The sequence below is a fragment of the Lissotriton vulgaris genome, chromosome 1_1, assembly GCF_964263255.1.
Source record: "Lissotriton vulgaris chromosome 1_1, aLisVul1.2, whole genome shotgun sequence".
NCBI classification, from domain to species: Eukaryota; Metazoa; Chordata; class Amphibia; order Caudata; family Salamandridae; genus Lissotriton; species Lissotriton vulgaris.
In genome coordinates, this window is record NC_141685.1 from 1483734772 (window position 1) to 1483758510 (window position 23739).

The 23739-nt window shown below is 42.3% G+C and overlaps 1 protein-coding gene across 1 annotated transcript in view; it reads left to right on the forward strand.

Moving 5' to 3' along the window:
• The window catches only part of FBXL13 (F-box and leucine rich repeat protein 13), a 1406730-nt gene that overhangs the window by 1058897 nt on the left and 324094 nt on the right, over nt 1-23739 (forward strand). Inside the window, exon 16 of the mRNA XM_086967348.1 lies at nt 1035-1154. Within this exon, the coding sequence (XP_086823474.1) occupies nt 1035-1154 (120 nt within the window). The remainder of the gene's footprint in view (nt 1-1034; nt 1155-23739) is intronic.

Here is a 23739-nt window from a genome sequence, read left to right on the forward strand (position 1 = left end):
GTCTATACAGTAGGAGCATCGACACATTTCGGTGGGTTGCAGTTTGATAAAGACCACCTTCCTAGGATATTGATGACTTCCGGAACAAAATTTTAAATTCTTTGTCGGTTATGTTCCTGGCAATGCCAGTCTTCAGAGAATTCTCAATCTACTCTTGGGCTGTCGAGAAAGTACGTCGGCCGAGAAATCTCTGGTCCAGTGTCCCGACACCGTAATTAAAATCAGAATATTTAAGGTAAAACCAAAAGGCCTCCAGGGATATATGGCCTATTAACTCTGGTCCAAAGTCCCCAAAGATCAATTAAAATCCTAAAACACCTGGCCTATTTGAACGTCGCCAACATGTTTTGTTCTTATAATAGTATAATGCTCCATGATTCATCAAAAGGGGACCTTTTTGGCCTAGGTCTTTGCATGAATGTGAAACAAGTGTTCTACAGGGAGTTTCCTTACAGGTATTATTCAAGGTATTGACCATGCAGTTTTAAAGTCGAAAGTGGCGGGCCATCACTTTTTTAGTTAAGGTTCGGCTAAAATCTGACTGTGATTCTTCTTGTCAATTTCTGCTTACACCTCTATTTATCAGTAACACCTAAGATGAGTCTGATGGGGTGGTTAACTGAATTGCAACTGATGTTAAAAGAGCATAAAGAAGAAAAGAAGGGTGATGTGTAACATTGTAAGAGCTGGAGCTAGGCTGAAGCTAAAAGGAAAAGTCTTAGTATATTTCTGAAGTGATAAAAATCAATTGTTTCCTAAAACACCTGCCAAAATACATTCTAGACATGTGCGGTGAGTGGACTCCATAGCCTCTTGTAGATTAAATAGATGAGATGGGGCAAGTTGCACTCTGTTAGAACGTCCGTGTGTGTGTAGCAAGGAAAAATAACATGGTTTTGTTCCGAAAGTTGCATTTGATGCTTTGCTCAAATTTTGCCGTTACAGGTCACTTTAGCTGAACAACTTTACTCACAAATGGCCGTTTGGACTGTGCATTCTTGAGCTACATATAAATAACTCTGTTTGTATTTTAGAATAAGCGATCCCGGGATAAGAAACTTTGTGGAAGGCTCTTCTGGGGGGAAAATAAGAGAACTCAACTTGACAAACTGCATCCGTGTGAGCGATATATCCCTTCTGAGAATATCACAGAGGTATGTATTCTTTACAGTACCTGCAGATGCTTCTGTGTGCGGTTTAAGATGCGTCTGATCGTTTTACATCAGTCTATGTATGGGATAAAGTATATCGACGACTCCGAGTGACACTGGGTTCAGGTTAACGATGACCGCTCTTTTGGTTGTGCAATGAAAAGCTAGCAGGAAGCTTGGCCCAGCTGTAGGCTAGGTATATCACACTGTTCATAACTTTGTTTTGCTTTTATAGATATACAGTGACTGAATATGTTTACAGTTTCAAGCATTTTGCACAATATGTTTATTAACTTAATTATAATAGTTTTTGTTTTGAGAACTGCACGTCAGAATACGGTGAGTGATTAAGACAAGGGACCCCATCCTGAATTCATACTTCTATCCAGTTTATCTATAGCTGTCTAGATTCTTATATTGTTCTCAGAATATTGCTACTGAGCAAATGCATATACTACATCAGGAGAACCCAGTAGCCCTAAGGAAGCAGGGATAATCACAATATATCGAGCAAATTTCTTCAAAACAAATCAACGTCAAGTACAATTAATGTGACACATATCTTATTCAAGACATAATTAATGCAAACCAGGTTAAGAGAAATGTTTGAAACTAACATATTTTCTTCTCATTTGTACAAATAACACACACAGACAGACACACACATATATATATCTGTATGTATGTATATATACATGTTCAATGACTCGCTAGCACCACTAAATTACCTATAACTCACGCCTTCTCCATGCATTGCTTAGACCCTTTCATATTACATCACTTATAGCATGTTAAATCATATCATTCCTAACAAGACTCATGAAATTGCTAATGAAATTATTTATAACACACTTTGCTTGGTAGAGTGGAGAGTTATAGTTAATGTAGTACGGCAAGTGAATTGCCAACAGTGTGTACAGAGGAGTGCGAGTTATAGTAATTTGAAGGTGGCATGTAAATTATACATTTAAGGTATAAGTATCACTTTAGAATTTCTAATGTTTGTGTGGTTAAAGTTTGGTTTGTATAGAAAGAATTTATAAAGGATTCCTAGGTATAACTAATCATTAACCTTTGTTTTTTTAATTGAACTGCAGTGGTTTTTATTTTGTACTAAAAAGTGTTTCAAATCTTAGAGTGGGGTGTTGTTAAGTGGATTGTCATATAGTACAGTGGAGTAAAGTGTCATACAATGTAGTGTCTTACAGTAGAGTGGTGTGGTGTAGAGTGTAGTAGTGTACAGTGGAATAGCATACAGTGGAGTGGCATAGAGTCGAATAGTGTAGAGTTGAATGGCGTAGAGTTGAATAGAGGAATGTTGTAGAATGGTATTCAGTCGAGGGGCTTAGAGTTGAATAATGTAGACTGGAGTAACGTACAGTAGAGTGGAATATTGGAGAGTGGCGTAGAGTGGAGTGGAGTGGCATATAGTGGAAGAGCATAGAGTGGAGTACCCTGGAGTGTGATTCTGACACATGGAGTGGCGTAGTGACATAAAGTGGAGTGGCGTAAATTGCAATGGTGTGGTGGAAATTGGAATGGTAGTGGCGGAAAGTGGATTTGCGTAGAATAGAGTGGTATACTCTAGGCTAGAATAGAGTTGCATGGCAGAGTGGAGTTGCGTACCCATCGGAGGTAGATGAAGCCGTGGCGATGTATACAGACTGGTTAGACAAAGCGTGTAAAAAATTGGTCCCTGCTAAAAGATGGACCCCCAAGCGGGCTAAACCTTCTGCCCCTTGGTATTCAGAAAACTTAAAATTCAGAAACTGGTCTGTAAAAAACTTGAACGGGCTTGGAGGAAGGACTATACAAACAGTGATAACGAAACGTACAGGCAAAGTCTTAAATGTTATAAAGAATTGTTGCTGGAAACAAAAAAGCTTTACTTCTCGCGTGAAATTCTACGAGTAAAATCTAACGCTAAAGAACTATTTAAGACGTTAAAAAACTTGCCTCACCAAATTCATCTGTGAGTGCTAGCAGCCCTGAACTCTGTAACAAGCTAGCTACCTTTTTCCAACATAAGGCTGAGTGTATATACTCTATTTTTTCGCCAGCCCAGAAGGGAGACTGAACTTTCTGTTCGGAAGTACCGCAAACTGGACTGAGTGTGGTGCCTGTATTTGACCGCTTCATCCCTTTAGAAAGATCTGAGACCATTAACCTTCTGAACTCCATACGCTCAGGCTCCCCCACTGATCCTTGCCCAGCCTCGATTTTAAAAACTATTCCTGAAACAATAGGATCCGCCCGACACCCTTTGATTAATAACATTTTTGCTTCTGGGTGTTTCCCCAAAGAGTGGAAAAAGGCGTCTATTCTTCCCTCATTGAAAAAAAACAACAATGGATCCCGCAGACCCCAGTAGTTATAGGCCAATTTTGCGGTTGCCAATGCCAGCCAAAATCATTAAAAAGGCAATGAACATCCAGCTTAGTTCACATCTTCAGACCAACCAATTACTTGATCCAACACAATATGGCTTTAGAGCCGAACATAATACAAAACTGGCTCTTATTAAAGCCACTGAAGAAGTAAGGGAGGCGTTGGACGGTGGAGGGAAGGCTGTCCTGATTTTGTTAGATCTATCAGCAGCCTTCGACACGGTCCATCATACGGTTTTGATGGACCGTCTGTCGGAGGTAGGAGTACAGGGTGTGGCATGGAAATTGCTGTACTCTTTTCTCTCAGATATTCACATACGGTCAACTTGGACAATAATAAGTCTCATCCATTCCGCCTTCCCTGTGGGGTCCCCCAGGGGTCCTCATTAAGTCCTACACTTTTCAATGTTTATATGATATCATTGGCTGGCCTTATAAAATCTTTTGGCTTTCAGCTTACCTCATACGCCAATTATACTCAAATAGTATTATCATTTAATGACGGCGAGGAAAAAGCAACGGTATTGCTCTTTCATGATTGTATGAAAGAGATAGCTGGGTGGATGACCTCTAACTGTTTGAAATTGATTTCCACCAAAACTGAGATCATTGTCTTCGTAAACAATCCCCACATCTGGACCCCGGGCTGGTGGCCAGCAGAATTGGGGAATTGCCCTTTGCCTACACAGAAAGCCAAGAACCTGGGGGTAACAGTAGACAATAAATTGACATTTAGAGATCATACCAGTACAGTGGTTTCCGCCTGTTTCCTGATACTAAGAATCCTAGGGAAAATTAAACCTGATCTTTTGGATGGTAGCTTCAGGACAGTAGTCACGTTACTTGTCACTGGACTACTGTAACAGCCTCTATCTGAATGCCCAAAACAAGTCATCAATAGGCTGCAGATAGCGCAAAATCCTGCAGCCAGGCTGTTATCAGGTACCCCCAAATTAGTCTCAGTAAAAAATGAGCTAATCAGGCTACACTGGCTTCCAGTGAAATAAAGGGTTCGCTTCAAGGCCTTATGCACAGCTTTTAAGGCTCTTAATGGTTTAGGCCCCGACCACTTGAAGAAAAAATTCAAGTGGTATGTCCCAGCAAGGGCCCTTTGTTCGACGGGAGCTAAAAAGGTCCGAATACCCATTGTCAAAAAGACCTCCTAGGTAGGCAGGAGTTTTTTTGTAAGTACATCCAAGGATTGGAACGATCTGCCATTCTTTTTGAAGAATGCTTCTGACCTCCTCCTTTTCAGGAGGGGGTTGAAGACGTGGTTGTTTACTCAATGATCCTCTCCCCACTACGGCTAGGCAGTACATAGCGCCAGGACACCCTCGGGTGACCGCTGCGCTCAACAAATTCAATTAACACAACATAACATAACAGTAGCAAACAGTGTAGTAGAGTGGCATAGAGTATAGTGTCAACGCGTACAGTGGAGTGGCGTGTGATACAGTAGCATGTTGTACTATGTCTTAGAGGGGTGTAGATTGGAGTGGCCTAGACTGAAGTAGGATGTTGCAGCGTGGAGTGGCGTAGAGTAGAGAGTCATGTCGTACAATGGAGTGGCCTGTGGTAGACTGCAGTGATGTGTTCTAGAGTTTGATTGGCACAGAGTGAAGTGGGGTGTTGCACAGTAGAGGGGAGTGGCTTGTCATAGAGTGGCGTTTGATATAGTGTCTTAGAGAGGTGGGGTGTAGAGTGAAGTGGCAAGTCCTAGAGTGGTGTGGCATGTTCTGCAGCGGAATGGCATGGAATGGCATGTCATCAAGTGAAGTGGCGTGGAGTGTCCTAGATAGAGTGGCATGTTGTAGAGTGGGGTGGAGTGTGGTATTGGGCTGTGGTATACTGCTGTAATTTTGCAGTATGCCACGGTGCATACTGATGACAAAACTGAATGTGAATGGCTAATAGCTGCTCTTACAAAAGTATAAAACAGCCCTTTTGTTTAGATCATACATTAGCTTTGTTCTATCTTTTAGCTGTAAATAAAGTCTCCTACTGTTTTATAAGTGTATAGGAAGGAATGAGACAGTTTATATTTGTGTAAAGGTATGTAGAAGTTGTTATATATATATATAATCAACTTTGGGCCCTTTAAAAAGACTGAGTTGCATTTGGTTCACTGTCATGTGAACAAGGCTCGCTCAGAGCCAAAACGTCATGCGCTAACTTGTACTGAGTAAATAATTTGCACTAAATTGGTCCGTGTCTGCGTTGCCTTGCCTGGGGGAATGCCTGAGCGAATGGAGTAAAGACGCGGTGTCCTGGATATATATATATATATACACACACATATATATTATAAAACGTTTGTGGAATACCCCCAGTACCCCCATGGTACCATCGTGTTTAGACTGCAATTAGTATGCATTCTAGGTTTTAATGGTAAATATAATGTAGTAAATTATTATTATTTCTTTTTTATAAATTTAATTGGTATTTTACATTTTCATAAGTACTCTGTCCTGCACTATATTTCCCCTTAAAACACAGAATAAGGGCCTTATTACGATGTCAGTCAGACGCTCATTGTAGCGGAAACAGTGTGGCACGACAAGGAGTTGGCAGTCCCTCTACCATGATTAGAATGTAATCACCTTAATGGCGAACGGAAAGTGCATGGTTCCTATTGCAGCTTGTGCTGCGGGCCGCAGCACAAGCCGCAATAGGAAAAATAAACTTTTGAAACATCCATGCACCGCGTCGCAGGTACCATGCAGAGCCTGCCTCACGATGAATGGATGTTTACGGCGGGAACCACAAGGTGCACTCAAAAGGTCCATAGTGGGGGGCCATGGGAGCAGGGACCCTGTTAGGAGCATCAAAAAACTCTTTCCGCCAGCCTTTTCATGGCGGCAGAACCGTCTTAAAAAGGCTGTCGGAAAGGTGTATCGTAATCCCCACAGCAGTGCCTGAGCAGACAGTGCCTCCATTTTGGGGATTTCGATCGGCCTGCTGCCCCAACGGGCTCCTTGAGCCTGTCGGAGGCAGAGATGACCCTCCCTCCCCCCGCAGGCATCGGTCAGACTGCCTGTATCGTAATACGGTAGTCGGACCGATGCCTCAGATGTCAGGTGTACCACCACAGGCGAGCTGTTCGATGGCCTTCCACATGACATTGTAACAAGCATCTAAGTGTTGCCTTAACAATAGTCCAACCTTCCAAAATTTAAAGTGCAAATTATAGTTTACATCATACTTAGTCTGCATTCTGGGTTTTAAGGGGAAATATAGTGTAGTACAGTGTTTTTAAAAAAAATGTATACTCATTTATTTTTTGGTTAATTTGTTTAATGACACTGTACTACAATACAGTGTTTTTTTAAATGTTGCACACATTTAATTTTTGTATTCATTTGTTTAATTGTTTAATTTAGATTTTTGTTGATTTTGTTGATTTAAGTATACTGTAATACACTATATTTCCCCTTATTACCCAGAACACAGACTAAGATTAAAATAATTTTTTTAAAAAGCACTGAACTATGCTGTATTTAAACTTGAATATAATGTAGTCTTTTTTTTACATATTTAATTTCATTTTTAAGTACCTCAGTACTTCCTAGGTAGTACCACATTACTCTGTTACCTTTTTAAAAAAATATATAGAAAAATAGAAACAATGTTCCCTACCTATTACCACTTTAATAAAGTAGTAATGTTCCCTACCCAATTCACTTTAGCAAAGTGGTAATAGGTAGGGAACAAAAGTAAAGTCTCCTACTTACCTATAGTTGAGGCCCTAACCCAGAATACAGGCAAACTGTGATCTAAACAAAATGGCTGCCTTTAACTTTTGAAAAAGGAAGTCACTAGCCAATCATATACTGCCTTGCCATCGGGCAGTATGTCATGGCCTGAGATAGCACTACGTTTCTGTGCCTTATAACTACAAAACTACTGAACGGATTTGTATGAAATAGCAATAAGGATTCTATCCAGACTATATAATATATAATCCTGCCGAATTCCATTAAAATGTGTGCAGCCGTTTTGCCGCTATGTCTGTCTAAATAATCCATGAAAAATGCATTGGTAGGAAAATACTTTTTGGGACCCTTCCTTTTTTCTTTGCACCCTCTTAACTAATCCTCACAAAACTTTGCATCATCCACCAATATAGAAAAAGTAATAGACCTGCATCATCTGCTACTGTAGAAAAAGCAATAGGTCTGAAAAGTTTAGCAGAAATTCATTTAACAGGCGCAAAGTTATCACCTACTGGCAGTCGCCAGTAGGTAGTTATAGTTACAACCTAGTTTCCAAAGGAAAAGCATTTTTTGATTTGCTAATAACTTAATCTTTGCGAAATTCTCCCCCAAAAAAGTCTATCCAGATCAGCTCCTATCCTGAAAGTTTTGGGGTGATTCGTCAAGTGTGGGCTGAGAAAAAAAGGGGTCCTAAAATATGTTTTCCCCCATGTTAATTTCCATAGGAAATTTTGCAACAAGCTACAGCCCGAGCTGCTGAACGGAATTACCCCAAACTTGGCAGAAAGGTAGAGCTTGGTTCAGAAAGCGACCTTTTTTTTAAATGGTGTAAATCCGTTTTTGAGAAATTAAAAAAATAAGAGTGAAAAAAATCAATTTCCCTTAGGAAACTTTGTGCAAGGTTACAGCTGAAACTACTGAATGGAATTACCCCAAATTTAGCAAAAAGGTAGTGCTTGGATCTTTAAATGGTGTAAATCCGTTCAGTAGTTGCTGAGAAATTAGAAAAATACAAGTTTTGATATCTGGGCGGAGCCTAAGTCCTGTGCATGAGCTTCACTGTGATTGGCTGCGAACACTCCAAACCGGGAAGTGTTGGCAGCCATCTTGTGGCTCGGTTGAAGCGAGTCACCAGAAAACAGAGCAACAAAGCTATAAAACAAAAGAAGGGGGTAGGGTAGAAACACCCTGACCCCTTACGCATGCTTAGGGGGTCTCAGAAGGACCTCCAGGGGCAAAAAACACATTAAATAAAAAAAGAATTTGGAGCAATTTGCACTGCGGTCGCGAGTTCCCGCATTTTTATTTTAATGAGGCCCCTGGGTGGGCTAGGTCCCCGGGGCATTTTCCTAAAAAATTATATTTTAATGAGGCCTCTGGGTAGGCTAGGTCCCGGGGGCGTTTCTTAAAAAATAAAAACGGGGTCCGCTGGGGCTCCCGCAGCCCCGGGTCTTTACTTATGTTGGGAGGGGGATTCAGTAGGCTGTAGAAATTATATCGGGAAAACAACAATGCACCGTAATGCAGTGTTCACTTTTATCACGGATAGTGTCACTTTGTGACAGGAAATTTAATAATATGTGGGAGGGCGTGTTCTGTATCTGTGCGCGGAACAAACGTTTAATTGGCTGAGGTGTTGCAACAACAAGCTTAAAGTTCATTGGCTGCAAACCATTGAAAGTAGAAGTGTTTCTAGCCATTTACTTCCTCTTCGCAGAGTAGCATGGACCTCTGATTGGCTCGTATGTTCTTAGGAGGACCTTCCGGAGCTTAATGTTTATTGGTTGCGAACCATTGAAAGTAGAAGTGTTGCTAGCTATTCCTTTCTCCTCCGCGGAGTAGGAGGGGCATCAGATTGGCTGACGTGTTCTAAGGAGGAGCATCCAGAGCTTAGTGTTGATTGGTTGGGAACTATTGAAAGTAGAAGTGTTGCCAGCCATTCACTTCCCCTCCGCGGAGTAGGAGGGCATCTGATTGGCTGACGTGTTCCAAGGAGGACTTTCCCAAGCTTAATGTTGATTGGTCGTAAACCATTGAAAGTAGAAGTGTTGTCAGCGATTCCTTCCCCCTCCGCGGAGTATTAGGGACATGTCATTGGGTAACGTGTTCCAAGCGGGACCTTGCCAAGCTTAATGTTCATTGACTGTGAAGCATTAAAAGTAGAATTGTTGACAGCCATTTCCTCCTTCCGAACATCATGGTCATTTCATTGACTAAAGTGTTCCAAGTACAAGTTTGCTCGTTATTGGTTGGGAACCCTTCACTGTTGTCAGCCATTTTGTGACGCACTTCAAAGGAGTACGGGAAAACAGTAGTAGAGGGGAGTGTAGGAACACTTAACTGTGTACAGTGGTCACAAGGTGGTGGACAGGGACTGTGAAGGTAAATTTTGCAGGACCTTCCCAAGCTTAATGTTCATTGGCTGTGAAGCATTAAAAGTAGAAGTGTTGACAGCCATTCTCTCCCCTTCTGGGGAACACCATAGACATTTTATTGACTAAAATGTTCAGAGTGCAAGTTTGCTCCTTATTGGGTGGGAACGGTTCACTGCTGTCAGCCATTGTGTGACCTACTTCAAAGGAGCAGGGGAAAACAAAGTAGTAGAGAGGAGTGTAGGAACACTTTTAACTCTGTACAGTGGTCACAAGGAGGTGGAAAGGACTGTGAAAGTAAATTTTTAAAATATATTTTAAGGGCCATTTATATAATTTGAGTGGGGCCTATAAATCATGTTGGGAAAATAACAGTGTGTTGATGTCTTCTTTTTATTAAGTCAGCGGGTGGGATACTTCACAGGAGCAGTCTTTACTTATAATGTGGTGGTTACTTTTCTGATGGGGAGTGCTACATCTTTGGAGCTAAAATTATAATATGGAGGAGGGGGTTGAAAAAGAAGCGCGCTGTTGCGGTCTTCATTTAAATAAGGTTCTGAGTAACCTACTTCTCAGGAGCAATGTTTACTTATTATGTATAGTTGTAGTGTGGTGCTTACTTCTGTCGCGGGTAGTGCTATTTCCTTGCAACAAAATAGTAGGTGTGGTTGCGCTGCAAAAAATTAAGTCTAGGTTTGAAACAGTTTTTATTAAGCAATCACAAATATACTGTCTTAAGAAAGTGTAGCTGTGTATATCAGAGGGGTGACAAATAAAAACGCAATTCATAAAATATCCCTTCTGCGTGGCCACACCCTCCTTTGTTTTGTTGCCTATAGTATGTTAAAGTGTTGCACCATATTCTTGTTAATATAAGAGGGCATCAGTTACTTTTAGATAGAGTAGAAAAGAAGTGCTACAAGAAACACTCCGTACTACACCATCTCAGGTCGGGAGAACAATAACAAGTAAAAAACAGTTAAACATAAATTATGTCATCTTACCTTGAAATGTATGATTCATCAAAACATTAAATAATGCTCTATGTATACTTTTTTTAAAGACTACTATTTTATAAAATATTAGCAGTGTTACAAACTGTAAGGTAGTAAGTTATCAACGGAAATAACTGTAGTGAATGTATGTCGCAGAGATAGTTCTCTAACTCCTCTAAAGTACTATACGTTCACAGTATTACAATATACACAGTGACTTTTTAGTATTCCACAGGAGAAGAAGAATAAGGAGGACAACAAAAAAAAAAAATTTTACAGTCTCTATTCTGTAGAAGTCAGGAAAGTTTTGTCGTAGTACTTAGAGGCCGCTCACTGCTCTGGTAGCAGATCATGTACTCCATTAACAATATATAGAAAAGTAGATATATATACAATACTATTCCTATATACTGTACAGGGAGACCGAGAATAGGAACCACAACAAAGAAAAAGAGAAATACAAAAATATTAATTAAGAAATGTAGGGTTTATCAAAGGCCTTTAGTAAAAAAGTATCTATGTAAATAATCTTTTTTAAAACTGCAATTTCGAAAAATATTCTCACTGTAAAAATATCTGTCAAGTAAGTTATAAAGGTCAGTAAGCTGTATTTGAGATGGTTTACTCCTGGCGGTGACAAATCTCTAATTCCTCTTGTGTGAATATATGATACTCTATTACAATATAGAGTTTCAGTGATGTAACACAAAAAACAGAAAAGGAAAATAAAGTCATTAACACAAAACAAGATCAATAAGAAATATTTTTCTGTGGTGATTATGTTGAAAGCTTTTTTTCCCGCAACTTCGAGATCTTTCGTCTTTACGCCGACGGCTCATAAACTCCTCTCCGATCATAATGACTGTGAATCTTATAATATACAGATTTACAGTTTATGATCAAATGAATGTTTAGTCTTTGCATCGACCAATCACTAACACCTCTGACGTTCGCTATACTCTGATTATTACAATGTACATAGTCACAGTATATAACCTCAAAGGAGCCAGAAAAGGAACAGTGTTTCCTCTATTCTGGGTGTTTCTTAATACCACCTGGTGACTGTACATATAAATGGGAAAAACATCCAATAACACTTTTTTGTAATACAAATCTTTAAATATTCACAAATAGCTACGTATTATAAATATCTACTATGCCATAATCAAACAACTCCGCTAGAAAAGGGAACCTGCATCACAGAATGGACACGTGAAAATAACTCGTAAAAACGAAACTAATCAAACAACGCGTATGGTTTATGTACTTTTTGGTTATTGGGTAGTATATGTAAGGAAGATATGGCTCCGCCCTTTTAGATGTCACGTTTTTCAGTTGACACGTGCTCCTGTTTTCACTGTTTCACTTGTGCACGTGTTGGGAAAAGTTACAAAATGTGAAGCGGTAAAGGTTTCACTTTCGAACCTCAAAGTATAAGTTCCTTAATATGTACATACGTTGGAGAGACTAAAAACTGTTACCTGGAAACTGTGTCATTTCCTTTCTCGTGACTGAAAACATCTATTAATTGCTGTAATTCTACATAGAAGATATAAAAAATATATTGTTTAGAATAGAAGAAAAAAAAGTATGTGCTAATATTTCTCCTCACTATGTTTTTAAATTAAAAAAATACCAGCATTTGTAAAGCGTACAGGTACCCCCGGATATTTGTGTGCCGGCGCTCGAGGCGTTGGGAAGATTAAGCAAGGTGTTGTCCACAGTGACATAGTGGTGGGCTAATGTGCTGCTGGAGCTGGGAATCAAACTGTGAACGGTGTTGTTTGAAGTCAGGTATCATAGCTGCTGTGTCTCACTTTATATGTTAATTACTGCTAATTAAGTTTTAAACATTGTTAAATTATAACTTATAACAGCCTACTGTTACAGTTATTTTTTCAATACAAAAAGTATGCACGTCTTTTTAAAATGTACTTATTTATTTTATTTACTTATTTGCGGTTTTATAACGCGCTAGTATCACTTCCCAAAGGATTATCTCCGCACTTTTGGCATCCTTCCTACACATAGACAGTGAGTACATATACTATCTGTTAATTTTGAAATAAAAAGGTTTTTAATTGTTTCCTAAATGGAAGGTATTCCTTACAGAGTCTTAAGGAAACTGGGAGGCTGTTCCACAGCGTTGGACCCGCAATTGAAAGGGCTCTGCCCCCTTGTCTGGTCTTTTTTGCTCTTGGGACCTGCAACAGAGCTTGTTCACTGGATCTTAAGGATCGCAACGGTTTATAGGGGAGAAATGTATTAAACAAATACCCAGGGCCTTTCTTCTGAAGACACTTGTGTATTATGCAACAAGTCTTGTACTTCACCCTTCGCTTGACAGGAAGCCAGTGTAGGGTGTTCAAGAGGGGTTTAGAGGGGGTGCGAGGGGGCTGGTTTAGAACAAGGCGGGCCGCGGTATTTTGGACCACCTGCAATCTAGCAATTACTCCCTCATTAGCTGATAGAAGCAACCCATTACAATATTCTAAACGACTCAACACCAAAGCCTGCACTAGCGTCCTCCTGGTAGAGTCAGGGAGCAAGGGAAACACTTTCCTTAACATTCCGATGACATGGAAGCACGAGCCCACCACTTGGTTGCTGTGTTGCTTCAGGGACAGCTCCTGGTCCAGACGCACACCGAGATTTTTTACCACCTGTTTCGGCTCCGGGACTGGTCCCAAATCCTGTGGCCACCAGTCAGGGGACCACAGGAGGTTGGCCTCACCTAACAGCATCACTTCCGTTTTAGCAACATTACATTGCAGGAAGTTAGATGCCATCCAGTGGGCCACTGCCTTCATCCCCTGGGAGAAGGAGTTCCTGACCTCATCGGTAAAGTGTGTAAAAGGGAAGAGGAGTTGGGTGTCATCAGCATATGACACAGGGATAAACCCATGGGACCTCATGATGTTCGCTAGGGGGGCCACGTAGATATTGAACAAGGTAGGGCTCAAACAAGAGCCCTGTGGCACCCCCTTCGAGATCTCCAACTCCTCTGATCGATAGGCACCCAAGGTGACTGTTTGGGTGCGGTCTGTCAGGAAACTCCTCAGCAACGCTAGGGCCTCACCTTCCAGGCCGATGTTAATAAGCCTGGTGGTCAAGATGTTAAAAACAATATAGATTTCAGGGACATTGTTGTTAGAAATTAGCATTTATATAACCTTTGAAATTTACTGAAAAAACCATAGGTTTCACGGACGTTATAGTTCGAAATTAGCATTTAAAAAACCTTTGAAATTCACTGAAAAAACCATAGGTTTCACGGACGTTATAGTTACAAATTAGCATTTAAAAAAACTTTCAAATTCACTGAATAAAACATAGGTTTCAGGGACGTTCTAGTTAGCTGGACATTTCACTTGTACAAAACCATAGAAATTCCACTGTTCTAGTTGGTTCAGCTAACTATAACTTGTGCACCCGCAATGCACATGCTCATGACGTCACATATTACATCAAGCACGGGCGTACACTCAGAAAAATTGCTGTCCAACCTAATAATAATTTGAGTATCATCATCATTAGTCATTGCATTTAGGTTATAAAATCATATTAAACAGGCAGAGGAACCACATATATATTAAACAGCGTTGGGCTAGGGATGAGCCATGTGGTACTTCACACTAGATCTCCTGTGATACATTTTTTATTAAGGTTTACAAAATATAATAGTACACAGACGTTCTCACAAAAATTAATACAAAAGAATAAAAAGAAAAAAGGGACAAGAGAAAAGAAAAAAAAAGAAAGAAAGAAACAGATCAGAATCATGTAACCATCCTTCAACAGAGTTGACACATAAACAGCCAACAAAACAAGTACTCACAACAGTCAGCATCTGCCATTAAAGACCAAGAGGCTCAGTCTCGCCACCGATTTGCAAACTTTCTGCCTCAGTATGATAAGCCATAGCACAGAGGCGAGGAGAAAAATCCACAGGCTCGAAAGTAAATGGCACAAGACGACATCAGAGTCCTCAAAAGATGGCCAAGTACCACAGTACAGATCAACAAAAAGCGAGATAGGCAGAGTAGAAGACAATCTTAGTCCCCAAGGTTATCAGAAAACAACAACAAAAGAGTGTTCCTGTGTTAGTTAGGTATAAATGGAGCACAAGAAATCAACAAAGCCCATTAGGTTTGATATTAAAGCCCTCACTCACCGACCTGGTCGGTGACTTGCTTCATCATCGGGCCCCACTGGGTGTGACCGAATGTCACCCCAGTGTGCTACAACGCCAGATTTGCTGCAGAGCTGGTAATGTGAAGAGATGAGGGCTATGTGGTGAAATTAAGTGAACAGAGTGAGGTGGTGAGTTAAAATTGCCTTGTATGTATCAAAAAAATTGTTTTAATCTATGATCATCAAGGACAAGGTTAAAAAATGTGTTGGTAAGCAAGGCCAACTAATTAGATGGTCTGCTTCCAATAACATTAGGTGAAAAAGTAGTCGGTCAACATGTTTCAGCCGGAATGGTGTAATTAACTTGGCATTCGTCAGGACCTAGAGTGAATAAACCCCGGCGGTATGGGCACGCTAAGGCCCACCCTACTAAGGGACTTGAGAGTAAAAAGTGTCTGTGAAGTGCAAAAAACCGAGGGGGCTTCACCAACCAAAAGGCGGGAAGCACACAGCCTCTGAGTCTCTGATTCAGAGACCAAAAAAACACCTGTGGAGGTAAAAGGTACAGACAAACATGAAGAGACAAATAAACAATTAGAATTTGTCAATAGGCTAGCAAATTAAAGCCGGTGACTTGTGCTCGAGGTGCCAAGTGCACAACTCATACCTAATAGCAGAGGTGCGTGGCTCTGCCTGTGGCTCGGACTAATCAGACTATTGTCTATAGCATTTAACAGTGTGGAGGCAATCTCACGTGTCGTACTTGGCAGTTGCTCACAAGTACATTGGCCCTCAGTGCGCGTGCGCTAAGAGGAAAATAAGTGAAAAGAAGGGGAATGGCGATGATGTGGACATTCGCTCACAACTTTACCACTAGGCGATCAATGGGCCAAGGGCCTGTGACCACTCATCCCAACCGAGAAAAAGTGAGATAGACAGGTTCTCACTTCACAAGGGATGAACTTTCACCCCATAGACAGCAGGAGGGAGGGGACGGCGTATTTGGCACATCCTGCAAGGTGAAGAGAAAGGCAAAACAAGGGACAAACTAGATACAGAAGCTTCAAAGGTACTTAGCTCATATGGTCGAGTGCAGCCAAAGTATTACTCACGCCCACGACGCCAGTCTCCATAGTGTACACCTGAACAGTCCTCAGAACCGGGTCTCGCCGATCCGGGCTTGGAATGAAAAGCCGGTTTAAATACCCTGGCTCATTAGGAGGTGTACGCACTTCCGGGGTGGACGTTGAATGGTGTGCGCATGTGTGAGAATTTGGCCAATTGGGTCTCAGGTAAACAAACCCAGTAGAAGACTCAAGGAGTCTAGCGATATCCTAGATCGGTGTATGGAGCCTCATATAATTCAGAGACAAGGTACTGAATTGGGAGGAAACACTGACGGTGGATTTAAGGACATCAGTTGGTTCGTAAATTGTCTTTCACAGGTGGGGTAAGTCGCAGAACTTATACGGGTTGCATTGTGTAACAGATTACTTAAGGATAGATTCCCATGGGATATCATCATTCAGGCCATTTATATGGGTTCCCAGACGGTACACCCAGCGTTGCTCCTTTTCGAACAGTCTATCGGCAACGTTGGGGCCCCCGATAATCTGCTCGATGACAGTCCATCTCAAGTCATTGGTTGTATGGTTAGATTGTAGGAAGTGGTCACTCATTTTCGTCGTGGCTTTTTTGCACCTGATATTGCTCCTATGCTCGCATATCCTCTGTTTGACTTTTCTTGTTGTCATACCCACGTACCGGAGTAAACCGGTGCATGTGACAAGGTAGACAACATTAGTGGAATTGCAGTTGGTGTGTGCTTTTTGCCACCATGTTTTGCCAGGTTCCAGAGTCAATGATTTGGTGGAAGTAGTCAGGTGGCATACAGAACAGTTGGCACAAGGTACAGCTCTGAATTTGGTCCCTTGGGACCCTAACACACACAAAGAATTCATCATAGAGTGTGCCACCATCGCACTTAAAGAAAATTTCTTTGCCTACAAAGGTCGGTTGTTCCTTCAATGCTCCGGTACCTCGATGGGCAGCATGTTTGCGCCTAGCGTGGCGGGGCTGTACGTATCAGACTTTGAGGCTAAAACCATCCAGTCCATTAACAACCCCTTTGCCAGGAACATTTCCTTTTGGAAACGGTACATAGATGATGTGCTGCTAATATGGAAAGGAAGTATGGAACGACTGATGGAATTCCTGGGCTGGATTAATACCATCAACAGGTATCTGCGGTTTACCCATACAGTTAGCACCACGGAGGTGGTGTTCCTGGATGTGGTAATAATGAACAGTGGGACGACCCTTACAACCAAAACCCACTACAAGGCCACAGCTAAAAATAACCTACTACAGTTTTCCAGCTTCCACCCACGACCATTAAGGGAAAACCTACCTTACGGACAATATCTACGAATCCATCGGAATTGTAGTAGCACAGATGATTTTAAACAACAATCAACTGACCTAACAGCAAAATTGCAACAAAGAGGCTACCCCAATCACATTCTCAACAAGGGATTCAAACGGGCACGGAACCAAGCGCGAGAGGTGTTACTGGAACCTGTCTTACAAACCACGGTGGAACCCCCTCTGACTTGTGTCACCACCTATAGTGCTCTGTCGAATCAGATGAAGAAATCCATAAATAAAAATTGGAAAATCATCTCCAGCACTAAGAAGGATTGGCAGAAACCCCTGTTTTCCTTTAAGAAAGGACGTAGCTTGAAAGATGCACTGGTCCATACGAGACCTAAAGAACTAACAGCAACCGCAATCAGGAGTGTCACTGACGCATGGAATCTACCTAAAGTCGCCGGCCACTATCCATGTGCCAACTGTTCTGTATGCCACCTGACTACTTCCACCAAATCATTGACTCTGGAACCTGGCAAAAAATGGTGGCAAAAAGCACACACCAACTGCAATTCCACTAATGTTGTCTACCTTGTCACATGCCCCTGTTTACTCCGGTACGTGGGTATGACAACAAGAAAAGTCAAACAGAGGATATGCGAGCATAGGAGCAATATCAGGTGCAAAAAAGCCACGACGAAAATGAGTGACCACTTCCTACAAACTAACCTTACAACCAATGACTTGAGATGGACTGTCATCGAGCAGATTATCGGGGGCCCCAACGTTGCCGATAGACTGTTCGAAAAGGAGCAACGCTGGGTGTACCGTCTGGGAACCCATATAAATGGCCTGAATGATGATATCCCATGGGGATCTATCCTTAAGTAATCTGTTACACAATGCAACCCGCAACTTCCCCCACCTGTGAAAGACAATTTACGAACCAACTGATGTCCTTATATCCACCGTCAGTGTTTCCTCCCAATTCAGTACCTTGTGTCTGAATTATATGAGGCTCCATACACCGATCTAGGATATCGCTAGACTCCTTGAGTCTTCTCCTGGGTTTGTTTACCTGAGACCCAATTGGCCAAATTCTCACACATGCGCACACCATTCAACGTCCACCCCGGAAGTGCGTACACCTCCTAATGAGCCTGGGTATTTAAACCGGCTTTTCATTCCAAGCCCGGATCGGCGAGACCCGGTTCTGAGGACTGTTCAGGTGTACACTCGGGAGACTGGCGTCATGGGCGTGAGTAATACTTTGGCTGCACTCGACCATATGAGCTAAGTACCTTTGAAGCTTCTGTATCTAGTTTGTCCCTTGTTTTGCCTTTCTCTTCACCTTGCAGGATGTGCCAAATACGCCGTCCCCTCCCTCCCGCGGTCTATGGGGTGAAAGTTCATCCCTTGTGAAGTGAGAACCTGTCTATCTCACTTTTTCTCGGTTGGGATGAGTGGTCACAGGCCCTTGGCCCATTGATCGCCTAGTGGTAAAGTTGTGAGCGAATGTCCACACCATCGCCATTCCCCTTCTTTTCACTTATTTTCCTCTTAGCGCACACGCACTGAGGGCCAATGTACTTGTGAGCAACTGCCAAGTACGACACGTGAGATTGCCTCCACACTGTTAAATGCTAGACAATAGTCTGATTAGTCCGAGCCACAGGCAGAGCCAAGCACCTCTGCTATTAGGTATGAGTTGTGCACTTGGCACCTCGAGCACAAGTCACCGGCTTTAATTTGCTAGCCTATTGACAAATTCTAATTGTTTGTTTGTCTCTTCATGTTTGTCTGTACCTTTTACCTCCACAGGTGTTTTTTTGGTCTCTGAATCAGAGACTCAGATGCTGTGTGCTTCCCGCCTTTTGGTTGGTGAAGCCCCCTCGGTTTTTTGCACTTCACAGACACTTTTTACTCTCAAGTCCCTTGGTAGGGTGGGCCTTAGCGTGCCCATACCGCCGGGGTTTATTCACTCTAGGTCCTGACGAATGCCAGGTTAATTACACCATTCCGGCTGAAACATGTTGACCGACCACTTTTTCACCTAATGTAATTGGAAGCAGACCATCTAATTAGTTGGCCTTGCTTACCAACACATTTTTTAACCTTGTCCTTGATGATCATAGATTAAAACATTTTTTTTGATATATACAAGCCAATTTTAACTCACCACCTCACTCTGTTCACTTAATTTCACCACATAGCCCTCATCTCTTCACATTACCAGCTCCGCAGCAAATCTGGCGTTGTAGCACACTGGGGTGACATTCGGTCACACCCAGTGGGGCCCGATGATGAAGCATGTCACCGACCAGGTTGGTGAGTGAGGGCTTTAATAACAAACCTAAGGGGCTTTGTTGATTTCTTGTGCTCCGTTTATACCTAACTAACACAGGAACACTCTTTTGTTGTTGTTTTCCAAGTACCACAGTAGACTGGGAATCACTGAGTCAGAAGGAAAAGAATGGTCCCCAAATGATTTCGTACCCCTGCAATTGATCATACAAATTGTATATTGTTTTTTCAAAGTGGACCAAGTTATCATAGCCCCATTCAATGAGCCGAGGTTGAGTGCTCAACTTCCACTTTCTGAGGATGCATAGTTTGGCTGTTGCCAAAGAGGAAAACAGCCAACGTCTCTCATGAGCTTAGATGTCGTCCAGCCCTTCCATGTTGTGTATCAGAATTAAGTTCAATGATGTCTCCAAAGGGTAGGCCCACACCCTTCGCAGCATTCTCCAAATGTCTTTTCACAAATCCCCACTCAAAGGGCAGGACCACAAAATATGGAGGATATCGCCTCATGGCTCGTCACAGCTTCAACATTTGGACATAGGAGCCAGTTTGGCTTGATGAATTAAGTAGGGGAACCAATGCCAGTCGTGTAAAATTTGAAATAACTGAATTTCATTTGAGCTTCACAAAAGGCTGTAATATGAGAAGATCAGCCCACTCTGCCTCCTCAAAATCAATTAGACATCTCCGGGACCAAAGATTATATAGATAGTTCTTTCTCGGCTTTGAGTGTAAGTTGTTGATAATCAGAAATAGAGGCCTAAAATAAGCTCTTTATATGCACCCCAGTTCACCAAATAAGTGTGCTCAGTGGAGGCAGTAGTAGGTTGCCCCGCACCATCTAATCTCTTCATAATACAGTTCCTCAATTGACGATATTCCCAAAATTTCTTTTCTGGGAAGTCGTATTCCTCATGGGGTGTCAGAAAGTCCTTCATGCTGTCATCTGCAAAAAGGTGCTGCAGTCTTAGAATCCCCCTCGAGGCCCAATCCTTCCCAAAAAAATGAGTTTCCATCAATCCACAGTTCAGCATTATGCCAGATTGGTGCTCCCAGATGAAAGAATCCATTACGTGTGGGCAACCTATGCTGGTGTTTTCAGATCTGTATTGCATTGTGAAGGATAGAGTTCTGATACACATTCCACCTAGCAACGTGGTTGTACCCACACTACCTTTCAATATTACGATGTGTGACAAAATATCAATGCTGCCTGGCTGTATCTTGGTAAGAATAATTTTAGCCATTTAAGGGCCTGACCACTCTCCCCAGTCTATCAAAGTAGAAAAACCAAAATTGGTTGTGACAATCCATCAAATGCTGTGTAAAGATGCAGAAGTATGAGTATCTTGCAAATCGCAAATGTCGAGCTTGTGGCTGTAGATACCCATTGTGTTACTTATCTTCATGTTAATTTGTACAGGTGGTAAACCTTGTGTGGGGGAATTCCAGGACCCATACTATAAATTGGGATTACACTTTTATGTAAAACGGAGTATCATTCTTGTAGTTGTGGCATGTATGTCTTGGTTGGTTAGAAGGAACCAGAGGGGCACTATGTAGAGACGATAGGCCCGAGTACGAGTCTGGCGGTGACTCGCGGGACCGCCACAATATGAGTTGGGCAGCTGGACCTCCCTGGGACCACCACCTCCAGGGACCCTTCATTCCCTGGAGGTGGCGCGGCAGTCAGAGGCGGCAATATGCTTGAAGGGACCGTGGCTGTACTGCCAAGCATTTTACAAGTTTCCTCTCTGCCGGCAGGGTCATGGAGGTTCCTGCTCCATGTACACCGTGGCGGAGAGGAAACAAAGAGGGCCCTAAAGGGCCAGCTGTGCCTCCTCCGCATGTGGATGCATACAGGGGGCATAACATGTGCCCCCTGTGTGCATGCACACCAGTTCATGTACGGCATGAACTTTCGAGTCCATGCCTTGCAGGAAACTTGTTGTGCAGTCCCATTCTGGTGCCTTTTTCAAAGGCACCAGTGTCTGTCTTTGAAAGAGGCACTGCTGTGGGACCGCCACGCCACCCGGCCACCAGTCCACTTTTAAGTCGTAATCTGGCAGGTGGTCAGCCGTGAGTCTCTGCAGTGCGGGCGCGCTGGTGGCGTACCTTCCTCACTGCCGAAAATCGTAATCGGGACCTGAGAATCACATTTAATTTAATTTAATTTAATAACGATTTCTAAAGCGCCTGGTGACCCAAGGGCATCCCCGCGCTATAAAATTTGTGATCCTGTTGAGGGGGAGTGAGGGAGGAGAGATACTTGTAAGGGGACTCTATTTAGGGAATAGGTGTGTCTTTAATTTCTTGCGAAATGCCAGGTAGTTAGGTTCAAGTCTGAGGGAACGTGGAAGGGCGTTCCATCCAGCAGCTGCTTGAACGGAGAATTGTCGTCCTCCTGTGCGAGTCTTTTTAAATCTAGGTATGTTGGCCAGGTTCTCGTTCTGGGATCGTAGGATGGAGCTTTAGTGTTCCCATAGTAGACAGACACATGAGACTATCTGAAGAGAGCAAGAGATTCACTTACACAGACCCACAATGTTCAGCCATCAATGACTAATCGTATTGAAACGTTCTCTTCTGTGGCTAGGCTAGGAGATAAGGTTCCGCGTTGTTGAAAATGCAAACGACATCATGCACCGTTTGCCAATCTTGTGTTTTGAAGAAAAACTGATGGTACTGCATCATATTTGTGTGGATTACACAGGACTGGCAGCGTAATGCAGCTGAATGCCAGGTGTATGTGACCATAGTCAGAGGCCTGTTGCTGACATGTGGTGGCCAGCGTACTGCAGGCAGAAGCATAGGGCAGCTCCCCAGCAGTACACAACAAGCACATCAGTGATGTAACCGTAAAGGAAGAGCCCCCATGTCACCGAGTCAGGAGTACAACAACCCAAATATGACGAACAAGTAAGCAATACAGTTACAGAAGCTAGCCCGGCACAATAATAGTAAACTGCAGAGAGCCGAATTAGCAGATAATTGGATAAATAATCAAAATCTTGCTCAGTGGCTGTGTGTGCTCACTTGGGTGCACCTTCTGATAGTATTACTGACACAGGACTTGCCCTCAGATAGCCTCAGAAACCTGCAACTGGTAATCCACTTATAAATTTGTCTTTCTTGGGAGTCGACCGCCATTACCTCAGAAAACCATGCTTTGTAGGGCAATGGCCAGCACATATCTTCCCAAACGTCAGCGAAGTAACACAGCATACTTAAACAGAAGTAATTTTGTATTGTATTGAATTGTATTGTATCGTAAACTTATATAGCGCAGACTGTCATCCTACGGGTATCCTGGCGCTTGAAAAACCTAGTCAGATGGAACCAGCAGAAACGGGCCCAATTTTGGGGGAGCAATGCTCTCAGATCTTGGGAAATAGCCAGGTCTTCAAACTCTTTCTGAAATACATCAGAGAGTTGGCTTGCCTGATGTTCTGGGGTAGCTCATTCCAAAGGCGTGGTGCTACTGTGCCAAAAGCCCCACCTCCCATCCTGGATTTCTTAAATCTGGTAGTTGTTACCAGATTTACACTGGACGAGCGAATGAGCCTGGTAGGCTTGTACCAGGTAAATCTTTCTTGCATTGATAGAGGGCCCATACTGTGCATCGCTCTGTTTACAATGCATAGTGATTTAAAGGTAACTCTGTCCCTAAATTAGACATGATGAAAGAATGATTCTTTGCCACAAAAAGGAAGGCAAAGTTTTAAAACATAATTTGGATGTGCAGACTAAAAGAGCTGTGCCTATTGTTAGAAGAAACGTGTGTGTGTGTAGCTGTATTTTCTGATTGGGAAAACATTGCATTGTTCGGCGTTATGTCACAAACGATGTTACTATGGTAAGGTAGAAATGAAAGCATTAATGAAATGATGTTCCCTTACTTCCAAGAAAGACAAAAATTATCAATAGTTTTTTAATAACATTTTGATAAGTATCCGCTTAATGTACTTAGCTTTCTTTCTTAGCAAAACAACTTATTTGTATAGCTTTTGAATGCCTTAGGCATCAGTGCGTTTTCAAAAGCTAGATTATACTGCCACTGATTTTGCTGTTTAATTCACCCACATAATTTGCCGTTTCATGCGGCATATTTTGCTTTTCCTTAACCATATAATTTAGACAACCTTGGCAAATAGTTTGACCCTCTGCTGCAATATTCCAGTGCCGCTGGCTGTAGGGTGCTGCTTAATAGAGTTCTCCTTTCTCCTGCTGGATCAGTCTCTGGTTAGGGCGACAACCAAGGAGATGCTGAGGACCCTCTCTGGTTGTCTGTCCAAGGACTACATGTGGCATAC